We start from the raw sequence: 14,242 nt of genomic DNA on the forward strand, positions 1-14,242 counted from the left end.
GGCAAAAAACTAAATAATGATGTCATTTTAAACAGGTGATGTCAACAAAAGCATGAAAAAAATTTTAAGGTTTAAAAACAATGTTCCTCAAAGATTAAAAGGGATTTGCATGTTTCTCCTACCACAGTGCATAATATCATTAAATGTTTTAAGGAATCTGGAGGAATTTTCGTGCATAAAAAGCAATGGTGCAAAGCTAAGCTGAACACTTGTGATCTCTTATCCCACAGACAACCATCATCCATCAAAAACCATCCCTCCCAAGTAAGTTGAAAAAGGCTGGAACAGTTGCCCTAGTTAGGAGACTTCACAGAGTTTAGTTTGTAGTTTGTGCTTCACACACGTGAAGCTTTGAGAAGTTCAGACAGCTTGGAAGTTTTTTTGATAGTTACTTTGTTATTCACAGTCACAGTACCTGGTCAAGTTTAGTGCGCTGATCAAATTGAACTTAATTTAACTGCACGTTTGGATTCGGGTTAAATTTTCAGTATTTAAACATTTACAGTGGTGTTCAAAAAAATAGCAGTCCAACACCATTAACCTGATAAATCACTGTTTTTAGTAGAAGTGATATTTCTACATAGCAAAAAATTTACTTGAAAGTGTAGTAGAGTAATGAAAACAAAACAAACCCAACAATTAGGACATGCATGCCGCTCATTCTGAGTAATCGAAGCATTGATTGAAAGGGGGTTGTTCAAAATAATAGCAGTGAGGAGTTCAATTGGTGAAGTCATCCATTCTGCAGAAGAACGGGTGTCAATTTTGGCCCTTATTTAAGGTAGGAGGGTGGCAAATGTTGCACAGGTTGGTCATAGCACATTTCCTTCTGAAATACTGGGTAAAATGGGTTGTTCCAGACATTATGATGAACAGCATACTTTAATTAAAAAGTTGATTGTAGAGGGAAAAACATACAGAGAAGTGCAGCAAATTATTGGCTGCTCAGCTAAAATGATCTCAAATGCCTTGAAGTGACAACCAAAACCTGAAAGACGCAGAAGGAAGCGTGGAACTACTGTTTGAAAGGATCGAAGAATAGCCAAAATGGCAAATACTCAGTCAATGATCACCTCCAGAAAGATCAAGGAACATCTGAAGTTACCAGTGAGGACAGAAGATGATTAAATTAAGCCAATTTACCAGCAAGAACTCCTTGCAAAGTCCCGTTGTTAAGAAAAAGACATGTACTGAATGGGTTAAAATTTGCCAAGGAACACATTGACTGGTCTGAAGAGAAATGGCTCAACATTTTGTGGACTGGTGAAAGCAAAATTGTTCTTTTTGGGTCTAGTGGCCGTAGACAGTATGTCAGACGACCCCCAAGCACTGAATTCAAGTCAAAGTTCACTGTGAAGACAGTGGTACATGGTGGTACAAAATGATGATATGGGGATGTTTTTCATACCATGGTGTTATGTCTATTTATCACAGACGAGGGATCATGGATCAGTTTAAATATATCAGAATACTTGAGGAGATCATGTTGCCCTATGTCGAAAAAGAAATGTGCTTAAAATGGATGTTTCAACATGACAATGACCTAAAACATCTTGGTTACAGACAAACAAGATTGAGGTAATAGCGTGGCCAGCCCAATCCCCTGACTTCAATCCCATAGAGAACTTGTGTTCTGACATCTGAAACACGTTTTTTTGAGGCAAAACCCAAAATTGCAGAAGAACTGTGGAACGTAGTCTAATCATCCTGGACTGGAATACCTGTTCAGAGGTGCCAGAAGTTGGTCGACTCCATGCAACACAGATCTCGAAAACAATTATGCCACCAAATATTAGTTCAGTAATTTAAAGTAAAGTGAAACCTCAAACATTTTTTTCAGTTTATAGATAATTTTTTTGAGTTTTTATAGAAAAATGCTGGCACTGCTATTTTTTTGAACAGCCTAATATTCATTTTTCTTAACTTTCTGTAAAGGATGAACACAAACTGGCTACATTTAGTTAATGTTTTGATTTATAATTTAAGGTGTAGTATTTTCAGTGCATTTGCATTTATGAAAATAAGAGTTATTATAATGATTTTGTGCTTTATTCGCTTTTTTAAAATCACTGCTATTTTTTTGAACACCACTGTAGATTAGAACACTATTCATGTCCAATTGCATTTCGTTTAGTCTTTTTTACCCATCTATCTTACCCATTGGTGTGGGGTTGTTTTTCAGGAGTTGGGCTCGGCCCCTTAGTTCCAGTGAAAGGAACTCTTAATGCTTCAGCATACCAAAAGATTTTGGACAATTTCATGCTCCCAACTTTGTGGGAACAGTTTGGGGATGGCCCCTTCCTTTTCCAACATGACTGGGCACCAGTGCACAAAGCAAGGTCCTGACCTCAACCCGATAGAACACCTTTGGGATGAATTAGAGTGGAGACTGCGAGCCAGGCCTTCTCGTCCAACATCAGTGTCTGACCTCACAAATGCGCTTCTGGAAGAATGGTCAAAAATTCCAATAAACACACTCCTAAACCTTGTGGAAAGCCTTCCAAGAAGAGTTGAAGCTGTTATAGCTGCAAAGGGTGGGCCGACATCATATTAAACCCTATGGATTAAGAATGGGATGTCACTCAAGTTCATATGCGAGCGAATACTTTTGGCAATATAGTGTACTTTTAAATCTTTAGATTAGATCTGGAAAAGCATGGGGTTGACTGTATGATATGTGTATACCAACTAACTGCACGTTTGGATTCGGGTTAAACTTTCAGTATTGACACACTATAAGAATAGAACACTGTTCATGTCCAATTACCCAATTGCATTTCGTTTCCTCTTTACTGCTGCTATCCTCTACTCCTGATTGAGGAGGTCCGTGACTAACCCACACCCCCTCCGACACGTAGCTGACTGCATCTTTTTACCTGCACAAGACAAGTTTATATGGGGCTCAGTGTAGAGCACAGAGAGTCACATACAAATCTCCACTATTCCTCGCCACTAAAGCCAGCAGAGGTCATAAGTGCATTAATTAGGAATTCTCTCTGGCATCTAACCCTGGAGGATGAGCCAATCATTGTTCGTGAAGGCACCTAGCCTGCCGGTAGCACAGCTAAGATTTAAAAGTCTGCAGGTAGGTAAGTGTGATTCATGTTTATTCTACAGGGTTAGCTGACATCAAGCCTGGCTGTTTTGAATTAGCTTAATTAGCTTATACGTTATATTTGGTAAACCTGTTTATTAAGATTAACACCTCACTGTCACTGCTGAACTGAGAATAGTACACCAACCAAAATTATCCAGCCAACAGTGCCTTGTGGGCAGCGTCCTGTGACCACGGATGAGTATTTACGTATCTGTTAAGGTAGGCTGTGCTGTGTATTGTAGCTTCCATTTATTAGATTTTTTAATTTATAAGTATTATTAGGAGTCTAATAGAGTGGAGAGTGAGTGGACACAGTATTTAAAAACTCCATCAGCGCTGCTGTGTCTTATCTACTCATACCATGTCAGTGTCACTGCAGTGCTGAGAATGATCCACCACCCAAATAATACCTGCTCTGTGGTGGTCCTGTGGGGGTCCTGACCAATAAGGAACAGGGTGAAAGAGGGCTAACAAAGCATGCAGAGAAACAGATGGACTACAGTCAGTAATTGTAGAACTACAAAGTGCTTCTATATGGTAAGTGGAGCTGATAAAATGGAGTGAGTGTATAAACAAGGAGGTGGTTTTAATGTTATGGTTGATTGGTGTACATAATCTAATTAAATGAATAATCTTATTTTATTTATTTAGATGTAATGATGCTGTTATTAAATGTTCTGCATGCATTTGCTTTCTATTTTTCTTTTTTAGCTTATTCCAGTACATTGCTAGTTGAATATAAGAACCTTGGTGATATGCACACACGATACAGGCCTGCAAAACATCAGCTGATTTCAGTCGGCGGTTTTACCCATCTCTAATCCCTCAGCTATCTAGAGGATTTCTGTGCCATTAAGTGATGGCTTTTGAAAATAGAGCACTGCAGTTAGTAAGTGCATCCACATCCACTCTTAGACACCTTTAAATCACTAGATTAGATCTGGAAAAGCGTGGGGTTGGCTGTATGATATGTGCATACCAACCACTGGATGTTTTTATTTATTTTTACTACGAGTTGGCAGGTAAGTTGTATATTTGTTATTTTTTGCAGTTTCTTTATCAACATTTTCCTCTTTTGCTTAAAAAAGATAAAAAAACAGATTTCATTTTGTCTTTATATGTATAGATTTCTTAATTGCATTACTAGTTTGTTTATGGTAAGCATTAATCAATCAATACTCAATAAAGTTTGTTTAAGTTTCAGATGTGATCCTGACATGCAACAGATAAAAGGAATTAGCAATGCTTTTCATAATAGGTAAGAACTGTGACTGTGCGGTTTAGTAATTGCTCCACTTCTAAAAGCCTCAGTTGTTGCATATTTTTATTCTGAAAGATTTTAGATCATAAAGCAAAATTGGTAGTTCACAAGGTAAGCTTGCTTCTAAAGGTGATTCAGCCAGTTCAGTGGTACTTACTTTTTAATAGGGTGATATGGAATAACTTAAATTATACAAAAATTTGTTGTGCTTAAATTCCCTTTGTAATATGTCATATTTAATCATCAGAAATAACTGCATAACATATACAGTATACAATAGAATAGGAAGCTGTTTTTACACCACAGGTATACTGGTAAACTAAACATCTATACAACTAAACTATACAACAATACAAACATCTATGTGTGTCTGTCTGTCTGTCTTCGATTCATACATCCATGCATCTAGACAGATAGATACACTTAGGGTGTAAATTATGTTTTGATTTTGGGTCTTGTACAAGGTATACTATGAAATACACCAATTAGGCATAACATTATGACCACTGACAGGTGAAGTGAATAACACTGATTATCTCTTCATCACGGCACCTGTTAGTGGGTGGGATATATTAGGCAGCAAGTTAACATTTTATCCTCAAAGTTGATGTGTTAGAAGCAGGAAAAATGGGCGGGTTTAAGGATTTAAGCAAGTTTGACGAGGGCCAAATTGTGATGGCTAGACGACTGGGTCAAAGCATCTCCAAAACTGCAGCTCTTGTGGGGTGTTCCCGGTCTGCAGTGGTCAGTATCTATCAAAAGTGGTAGAAGGATGAAACAGTGGTAAACCGACGACAGGGTCATGGGCGGCCAAGGCTCATTGATGCATGTGGGGCGCGAAGGCTGGCTGTGTGGTCTGATCCAACAGACAAGCTACTGTAGCTCAAATTGCTGAAGAAGTTAATGCTGGTTCTGATAGAAAGGTGTCAGAATACACAGTGCATCGCAGTTTCTTACGTATGGGGCAGCAAAAGGGGGGGGGGGGGTCATAAGGTGGTCATAATGATATGCATGATCGGTGTATACTGCAAATAATGCAGTAAATAATGCATTTGGTAGTCAGAATGTTAATGTTTCACAGATGTAATTCTTTCTGTCTCTCTCTCTCTGTCTCTCTCTCTTTTCTTTACAAAAACTTTTATATTTAACATTCACAGTTTTATATTATTATCAGTAATTACTAAAGCTGCAGTTTGATAGATATGTTGAATAGCCCTGCTATACACTTCATTTGGCACCTACCTTATTTAAACATCTTCTGTGTTAATTATCTCTTTATTATCTCATCTTTATCATTGTCACTTTTTTGCTGTTGAATGCAGCTGACTGGATATTTTCAGCTGGTGAACCATGGTTAACACAGCAGTAGTACTTACCCTATGTTCAGTCCGGCAGTAATTTTAATCCTTTTGTAGGTCAAATCACTGGTCATCACCTTGTGTTCACGCTGGAAGCGCAATCATCGCCTGTGGGCGTTTGGTTGCCATGATTTAAATACCATGACCACAAATCAGATCCTTTCCAACCCAGTGTTTACCACAAATCAGTTGTGTCCCCACTAAACAACTGTGTTTGTTCTTAACAATTTCTGCCACCTATTTGCAGAAGTTTGACATTGCAACATTGAGATTCTCTTCTACAACCCCCTATCAGAAAAACATGCTGTTGGGACAGCATGGAAAATGAAAATAATAATTAAAAAAAAACCCTAGACTTTCTTACATTTACTTTGACTTTTATTTCATTGCAGACAGAATGAAGATATGAGATATTTCATGTTTTTCTGGTCAACTTAATTTATAATAATAATAATAAACATCCATTTCTGCATTTCAGGCCTGCAACGCATTCCAAAAACAGTTGGGACAGTAAAGCATTTACCACTTTGTAATGTTGCCATTCCTTTTCACCACAATTAAAAGACGTTTTGCTGATTTATCTGACCACAATACACATTTCCACTGTGTGAACCCAGAGAAGTCGACACCGCTTCTGGACATGGTTAATATAAGGCTCTGTTATAATGTAACTCTGTATTGTAGTGCTTGACAAAGGTTTGGCAAAGTAATCCCTCACCCATGTGGTTATATCAGCTATTGTTGAGTGGCGGTTCTTGATGCAGTGCCGTCTGAGGAATGGAAGATCACTGGTAATCAGCTTAGCTTGCGCCCTTGGCCTTTACGCGCTGAAATTCCTCCCGATTTCTTGAATCGTTTAATGATACTATGCACTATAGAGGGAGAAATATGCAAATCCCTTCCAATCATTTTTTGAGGTACATAGTTTTTAAACATTTTAATAATTTTCTCACACATTTGTTGACAAACTGGAGATAGATCATCTGGCCATTTTTGCTTATCAAAGACTCAGCCTTTCTTGGATGCTGCTTTTGTACCAAACCGTCACCTGTTTGGAATCACATCATTATTTATTTTTTTATTTTTTTTACCTCATTACTAGCCCTAAATTGCCCCCGTCTCAACTTTTTTTGGAATGTGTTGCAGGCCAGAAATGCAGGAATGGAGGTATATTAACAAATGAAATTAAGTTGAGCAGATAAAACATGAAATATCTTGGCTTCAAACTGCCTGCAATCAAGTCAAAGTAAATGTAAGAAACACTGTGTTTTTATTTTATTTGCATTTTCCATACTGTCCCAACTTTTTCTGATTTGGTGTTGTATTTTTAGTAGTAACTATTATCTTGAAACCAAAAACACGCCATTTCATGGTGGTGGTGAAAATGCATGTAATGCTCAATGCTCAATTCTTATTTGTAACCACCACATCGCTTTACTGCTAATTTGCATAATGTTTGCTTACCTTTGTACGTCCCCAACTCCGCCCACTTCGCTTCATCAACATTTGCATTGCCTTCCGTTGACAGAAATTGTCAGCTCTAACTGAAAATGAATGACATCTTGATGCTTTGTCTCATCACATTGCTGTTGGTCTGAACATAGGGTAAAATGTTCAAAACTCAAAGCAGTGTTACTGCACTTGAAACATTTAGATCAAACAGGTTAATGTCACTGCTGTGCTAGAAATGGTTTACCACCCAAATAATAACAGTCAGTGGTGGTTCGTTGTTTGGACTAGTTTCATGGATGGATAAGGAATATAGTAGCTGACAAATTATGCACAGCACAATTGTATGTCTGCAAAATGCACCTATAATAGATGTAACTGATGTAACTCGGCCCACCATCTGTACTATTAGGATATTTCATGACAAAATATTTCTTTCTAATAAAGAATATTTAATAAATCTTTTCCCTAGTGTTCATGGTCCTGCCCCATGGCGTCACCCTCTGGTCCTGCTCTAGTTCCTGTCCTCCCAGATGCACGTGCACTCAGGAAAAGGGCTGCACTGTACTGTGTGACCACGCTAATCTAGCAGAACTGCCTAGAGAGTTTCCTTGCGAAGCCTTGTCTATTAACCTAGAAAAGAACAGCCTCAAGTTTTTGTCAGAGCGAGCTTTTGGCACACTGCCCTCTCTAAAGTCACTTTTACTGGATCACAATAACATTTCTTTTATCACACCAGGAGCTTTTAAAGGGCTGCCCAATCTACTGGAGCTTAAGATGGCCCACAACAAGTACATTCGCTACCTTCATACACGGACCTTCACTTCCCTCAAATGGCTGGTGAGCCTGGACCTTTCTGACTGCAACCTCTTTAACATGCCTGACCGCATCTTCCTGGAACAGGTCTCACTTAGAGAGCTGGTTTGTTTTCAAAATAATTTCAGACGCATTCCAGGTGCAATACGCAGAATGGAGAACCTGACACGTGTTTACCTGGAGCGCAATAAAATTGAAGCAGTAGCATACAACTCTTTGCTGGGTCTGACCAACCTTAAGTATCTAAACCTTCAAGAGAATCGGATCAGTGTTATCCATGATGAGGCCTTTAAAGACCTACAACAGCTAGAAAACTTTTACCTGAACGACAATCTACTGGTGGACTTACCAGTGCAATGTTTCAAGGGTCTAAGTCATCTGAAGATATTGAATCTTGGTGGCAATTTTCTAAGCAATATCTCTAAAACCTGGTTCAGTGATCTGATAGAACTGGAGGTGCTGTACCTGGACCGAAATCGTCTGAACTTTATTGAGGAGGATGCATTTAAAAACCTGATTAGCCTCATGTCACTGCACCTCAATAGCAACAACCTTACTGCACTGCCTTTCACTGTCTTTCAGCCTGTCTACTTTATTGGACGGATTTATTTGTTTCGCAACCCTTGGGATTGCAACTGTGACTTAGAATGGCTAAAAGAGTGGATGGAGAGCTATAGGCTGGTAAGGGACATTCCGTGTGCATCCCCTTCTTCGGTAGCTGGGCTGGACTTAAGCAAGGTGGTCTATACTCATCTAAACAGTACCTGCATAGACCCAGCAGAGCTTGACCTGACACCAGCTGTTCCAGATAACACCCCCACAGAGAGCAAGTTTAATAGCCTGATTTCCAAACTGCTGCACCAGGAACTCAGGGATAAGACTGGGAACTCAACAGAGAACCAGAAAAACAGCACAGTGCAGGAGGCAGCAGAAGGCCAGGTTTCGTGTGCCTATAAATCCTCCAGTGCTGGCCTTATTACCCTACTGGCATGGTTGTTTCTTATACAAGCCCTGTCATGCTGCCTGTTAAACCATATTAATGCCTCATGACTGTCTGCAACATTAAGGAGGACACAGTTTACCAAGAAAGTTTTTGGACTAAAGGCACAGCAGATCAAAGATCCTGCTTTTTTAAAGGTGGATTGTGTAAAAGAAGAAAGTACCAGAGGATTTTCTTGTAAAATGATTTGTTTTAAAAAAGGCAGGTAGTGCACTGGGACAGGTGGTGCAGGAGGTAGTGGTGGGTGCTTCCCAACTACTGGATGTCATTTTATCCTGACCTCCAGTTAATGACTGGTGATCTTTTTTAAATGTCATTCTTTAGGGCATTTAAGAGCCCCTTACACTTAAATAATATACATATTATTTTATAAAATAACTCACTAGTTTAAAAATACTTTTTTTGGTTGTTTAGTTTTATATACAAATCTTACCTAGAAAAAGACTTTAACATGGTACATTTGGATGTTTGCCTACTGTTCACTGAAAATACGTTAACTGCTAATTTCTAGCAGTTGTCTAGCTGACCTGCTAATTGAGCTTTTATCAAATAATAGATTCTGTAGAATTGGCATTACCTACCAGTTTTAGGTACTGCTGTTTAAGACAAAATAGTGGTTGTTATGGTTTATTTGAAACAGTTCAGGCAGTCGGCCAAATAATATGAATGTATGTTGGCAGGTTTAGTTACTATTAGATTAAAATCTGCAAAATAATCATGCAAATCAAAAAATGATACTAAAATCCCACTCATTTGTACCTGTAAAAGTAGTGTAATATACAGTATATAGTCACCTCTTAAATAGCATATTTGAACATATTTATACATTTCAGTATTTCCACAGGTGTAGAGAGATATTTCTAGTTAGTTTTAATTTTAGTTAATTTTGAAACATGTTGTTCTGCAGTGTTTAATAATTTTATTTAATTTGTAAAGTAGTAATATTTCAGTATGCAAAATTATGATGCAATAATTTTACTGATAGCGTTACATGTTAACCTCATGATTCTTTTAATGAGAAAGATAAAAATGTTTTAATTTTATATGTTAATCTTTTAACTTGAGGATTAGCTGCACTCTTGCAAGTATCTGTTCACACTACAAACCCTATTTTCAGAAAAGCTGGGACATTTTATAAAATGCAAGAACCAATATAGAATGACTGCAACACATGCAAAAAAGTTGGGACAGAGACATCTTTATTACTCTGTTACATTGTCTTTTTTTTTTTATTAATTAGACTTTTTCAGGATTTGGAAACTGAGGATACTAACGGTTGCAGTAAATATTTGTAATTTTCATGATGCACCATACATTTTCAATTGGAGCTTGATCTGGACTGCAGGCAGGCCAGTCAAGCACACGCAGCCACGCTGACCAATGTACAGGTTTCCACTTTCTTTTTGTCTGAGATGTGCTCAGTCCCAGAGAACTTAGTGGTATTTCTGCATAAAATTCATATATGGATTATATATGCATATATGTAGGAGATTTAGGTTCTTGATGCTACCATGGTGTTAGATGACAACAGCTTTGCTTGATATTCCTGAGTCCATGTGATTATATTTATTAGAGTAGCATGATGGTTTCTTATGCAGTGTCGTCCAAGGGTTTAAAGGTCACACACATTCAACCTTGCTCTACACAGACTGAGATTTCTCAGGATTCCTTAAATCGATTCACAAATGTATGTATGGTAGATGGTGAAAGACGTAAATTATTAACAATTTTTTGTTAAGAATTTTTTTCCAATGTTCTAGCACTCCAGTTAAGTTGGTACTAAGTAATGAGCCAAGGGTTTATATCCAGGTGCCCCTTAACAGCCTTTAGGGACAGTGGTAGTCTAGTGGGTAGAGCTTTGGGCTATTAATCAAAAGGTTGAGAGTTTGAATGCCAGCTCTGCCATGCTGCCACTGGGCCTTAACCCTCTCTGCTCCAGGGGTGACGTACAATGGCTGACCCTGTGCTCTGACCCCAGCTTCCAAAAGGATATTCAAAGAAAGAATTTTGTTGTACTGTACACATGTATCTGTATATACAGTATTATAAAAAAGGGGTTCTATTCTATAATGCATTTTAGCTTACAAAGACAGAAGATTGTCAGGTTAGTCAGTTAACATTAAAAGTATTTTCTTTTCATGTTTGTCAGTAAAATAAAGGTTAATGTACAGTAGTTATAGTTTTAAAAAATCTGGTTTCCCAATATCACATTTTAATCCATGGGAAACAGTATGAAATTGGTTTCTATTTGCTCCTAAAACATCTACTACTATTCTGCAAATACTTTCCACTGGATCTTAGAACTAGTGGAATTAGGATCAGGCCTTTATGTTAAATAGTAAGGCCTGGCTTGCAGTTGGTTTTCTAGTTCATTCCAAATGTTGTTGATCCTTAAAACAAATTTTTCTTCTTTCCAGACATTAAACTGTTCACTTTCCAGAATTTTGTTTCTGTGGTGGAAACATCAATGGTACTTTTTTAATGTTTAGTATGTACATGTTTTATATGAGTATGTACATGTACTTTTTAACATCAAGATTACAAATACACTGTAAAACCACATTAAACCACAAGTAAAATACATAATGAGAATACAAAACACGTCTCCACAAAAATTAAAAGTACATTTTAGTACTTTGCATGAGGTGTTTACACGAGGACTTTGTCATGCTGCAAATGGAATACTGATGGCATATTTAATAAACTGATGGTTTTCATTTAAACTTATGCAGGGCTTAATAATAAACACAAGAGCTAAATCAGGGTTGTTGAGAGCAGTGAAAAAACCCAAAGGGCAAAAGTCCTCCATGACCAGCAAAGAAAAACATTGCTTTCTAACACTTTAACTGATGATTGGAATTACATGTCTAGTATTGTGAGCTTGTATGGACTACTAGATCATGGCTAAACTGCCATAGTTTTGTTCATTTTGATCTTTTTATTACCAATGTTTGCTTAAAGAGATAGATATAATATATAATATCAGATATCTGTATTTTAACTTGTCAGTAACAGAGACTGAACAATCCAAAAACACTGGTTAAAATAGATCTTCCATGTTGTGTACATGGACTTTGGTGTCATTTTGGCTACAGTTTACAATTAAACTTTGACAGCAAAAGCAATTTTTACATTTAACAGGTGGGTTACTGAAAAAAAAAAATCGTCTCTAAGAGGATTTTTTTGCTGTAAAAGTATATATGACTTTATATATTGTGGAGAACATTGAAATTTTTTTCACTGGTGTGCAAAAATGCTTTGTTTGTCATATAGAAACATCAGAATGCTGACAACAAGACATTTGTACAGGCTCATTCTTCACCTTAACTGGTCAGGTTCAGCTCAGCTCCAGGTTTAAACATGCCACATTTTCAAAACAGTTGTAATTTTTAATAAAATGCAATAAAATCAAGAATATATTCAATTAAAAACAGGAATTCGTTCATTCTATTGAAAATTGATTTAACTGTGAAAAGTGTCTCCACTGACCAATGTGATTGTAACTTGTAAATATAACATTTCAAATTTGATGAAATTTGATTGAATTGTTAATCAGTTCAAAAATATGTCTTGTATAATTTGAAACTTTTGTGCTATAATGATAACATATTGTGGTATGTTGAAAAGATGAAGAAATCTCTGTATGTGTAGGGCAAAGCCGAAAACCACTGGAGAATGTGTGTAAACTTTGAGTCCTCAGACAGCATGTTCTAAATGTACAGTTGTGGCCAAAAGTTTTGAGACAAAAATGTTGGTTTTCACAAAGTTTGCTGCTTCAGTTTTTATAGTGACAATTTGCAATTGCAAAGTCATTCCTTGCCATGAAAATTAACTTAATCACAAAAACCCAATTTCCCTCTGCATTTCAGCCCTGCCACAAAATGCATGTGCTAACATCATTTCAGTGATGTTCTGGTTAGTTCAGGAGAAAGTGTTAATGACAGACAAGGCAGCTGATATCACTCATGCTGATTGAATTAGAAGAGCAGACTGGTTGCTTTAAAAGAAGGGTGGTGCTTGAAACCATTAGGCTTGTTCGTCTTAACCCGGCGCTGCGCAGACCGATCGCCGCCTGGCTCGGTACGGTGCATGCCGGTTAGTTTTTTTTGTCCGACTTGCGTCGGCGCCACCGGCGCGTCTCGGTGACAGACTGGTTATAATCTCGCGAGAGCGGGGTGGCTTCAGGCGGCGGAACCGGTCCCTGCAGTTGCTCTCCACGGGCTGCGCTGCCTGAGAGACGGCTTGATGACGACAGAGCTTAATCCTCATTGGCTAGAAGCTCCGCTGAATCCTTTGGCGGTTGTTTCGTTTCATTCTAAAATGTAAATCTCAGTTTATTTGTCTTAAAGACCTGATATGTGCGAAATACTATCATGCTTTCTAGTAGCATGACAGTTTATTTTCGTACAAATTGCAACATATGTCATAATTATCATTCCATATCATGAAAAGACTCAAGTAAGCTACCTGATATTCTTTAATGTAACATATCTTTTTATCTTGATGTTTTTCTAGAACTTCTGATGGTTCTTGTCTTCTAATTTTATTAATATAAAGCAATCTAAATTGCTTTAATATTTTATATCTTAACTGTTTTAATACCACGATCACTACTACACTTTGATTTATTTTTCATTCTTCTCTGTAAACTTTGTAAACATTTTAAAATATGCTACATAAATAAAAATGTGTGGATGTGCATGGTGTCATGTTTCTTTACAAGAACCAAGGCCAGAAGGTAAGCTGTTCTGGAAGAACAAAACAAATGTGTTGTTCAGAAGATGATTGTGTTAAGAGATTCATCTTCAATAAACCACAGCCACTATTCATCATCAATGCCTAAATAACTGATTTGTCAGTGCTCGAAGAAGCACAAACTTCTACACAATTGTACAATGTACTTATTAACCACATTATTCATTAGTGACTCATACTGGGCACATCGGTAAGCATACTGAAGTTTACTGTTTAACAATGCATCTATAAAATACAGTGGCATGCGAACATTTGGGCACCCCGGTCAAAATTACTGTTACTGTGAACAGTTAAGCAAGTTGAAGATAAAATTATTTCCAAAAGGCATGAAGTTAAAGATGACACAAAAACATTTTTTTTTATTATGTCTCTATAATGAATTACATCTTGGTTGTGAGGTTGTAGTGAATGCTGTTCATCATCCTCTTCATCCTGCACATCATCGCCATAGTCTCCTGGCTCCAAGCAAACACTGTGTAGAATGCAACAAGCTGAGCTGATGGACT

General features: G+C 37.5%; 1 protein-coding gene across 1 annotated transcript; it reads left to right on the forward strand.

The window, feature by feature from the left end:
• The first annotated feature begins 7,642 nt into the window (after positions 1-7,642).
• Positions 7,643-9,031, forward strand: nyx (nyctalopin). The gene has a single exon (XM_063006670.1). It carries the CDS (start codon positions 7,643-7,645, stop codon positions 9,029-9,031), a length of 1,389 nt encoding a protein of 462 aa, XP_062862740.1.
• The last annotated feature ends 5,211 nt before the right edge of the window (positions 9,032-14,242 follow it).

The sequence above is a fragment of the Trichomycterus rosablanca genome, chromosome 12, assembly GCF_030014385.1.
Source record: "Trichomycterus rosablanca isolate fTriRos1 chromosome 12, fTriRos1.hap1, whole genome shotgun sequence".
NCBI classification, from domain to species: domain Eukaryota; kingdom Metazoa; phylum Chordata; class Actinopteri; order Siluriformes; family Trichomycteridae; genus Trichomycterus; species Trichomycterus rosablanca.

Excerpts from the sequence above, each read along its gene's own strand:
- nyx (XM_063006670.1), top strand. The coding sequence starts at position 7,643 with ATGGTCCTGCCCCATGGCGTCACCCTCTGGTCCTGCTCTAGTTCCTGT.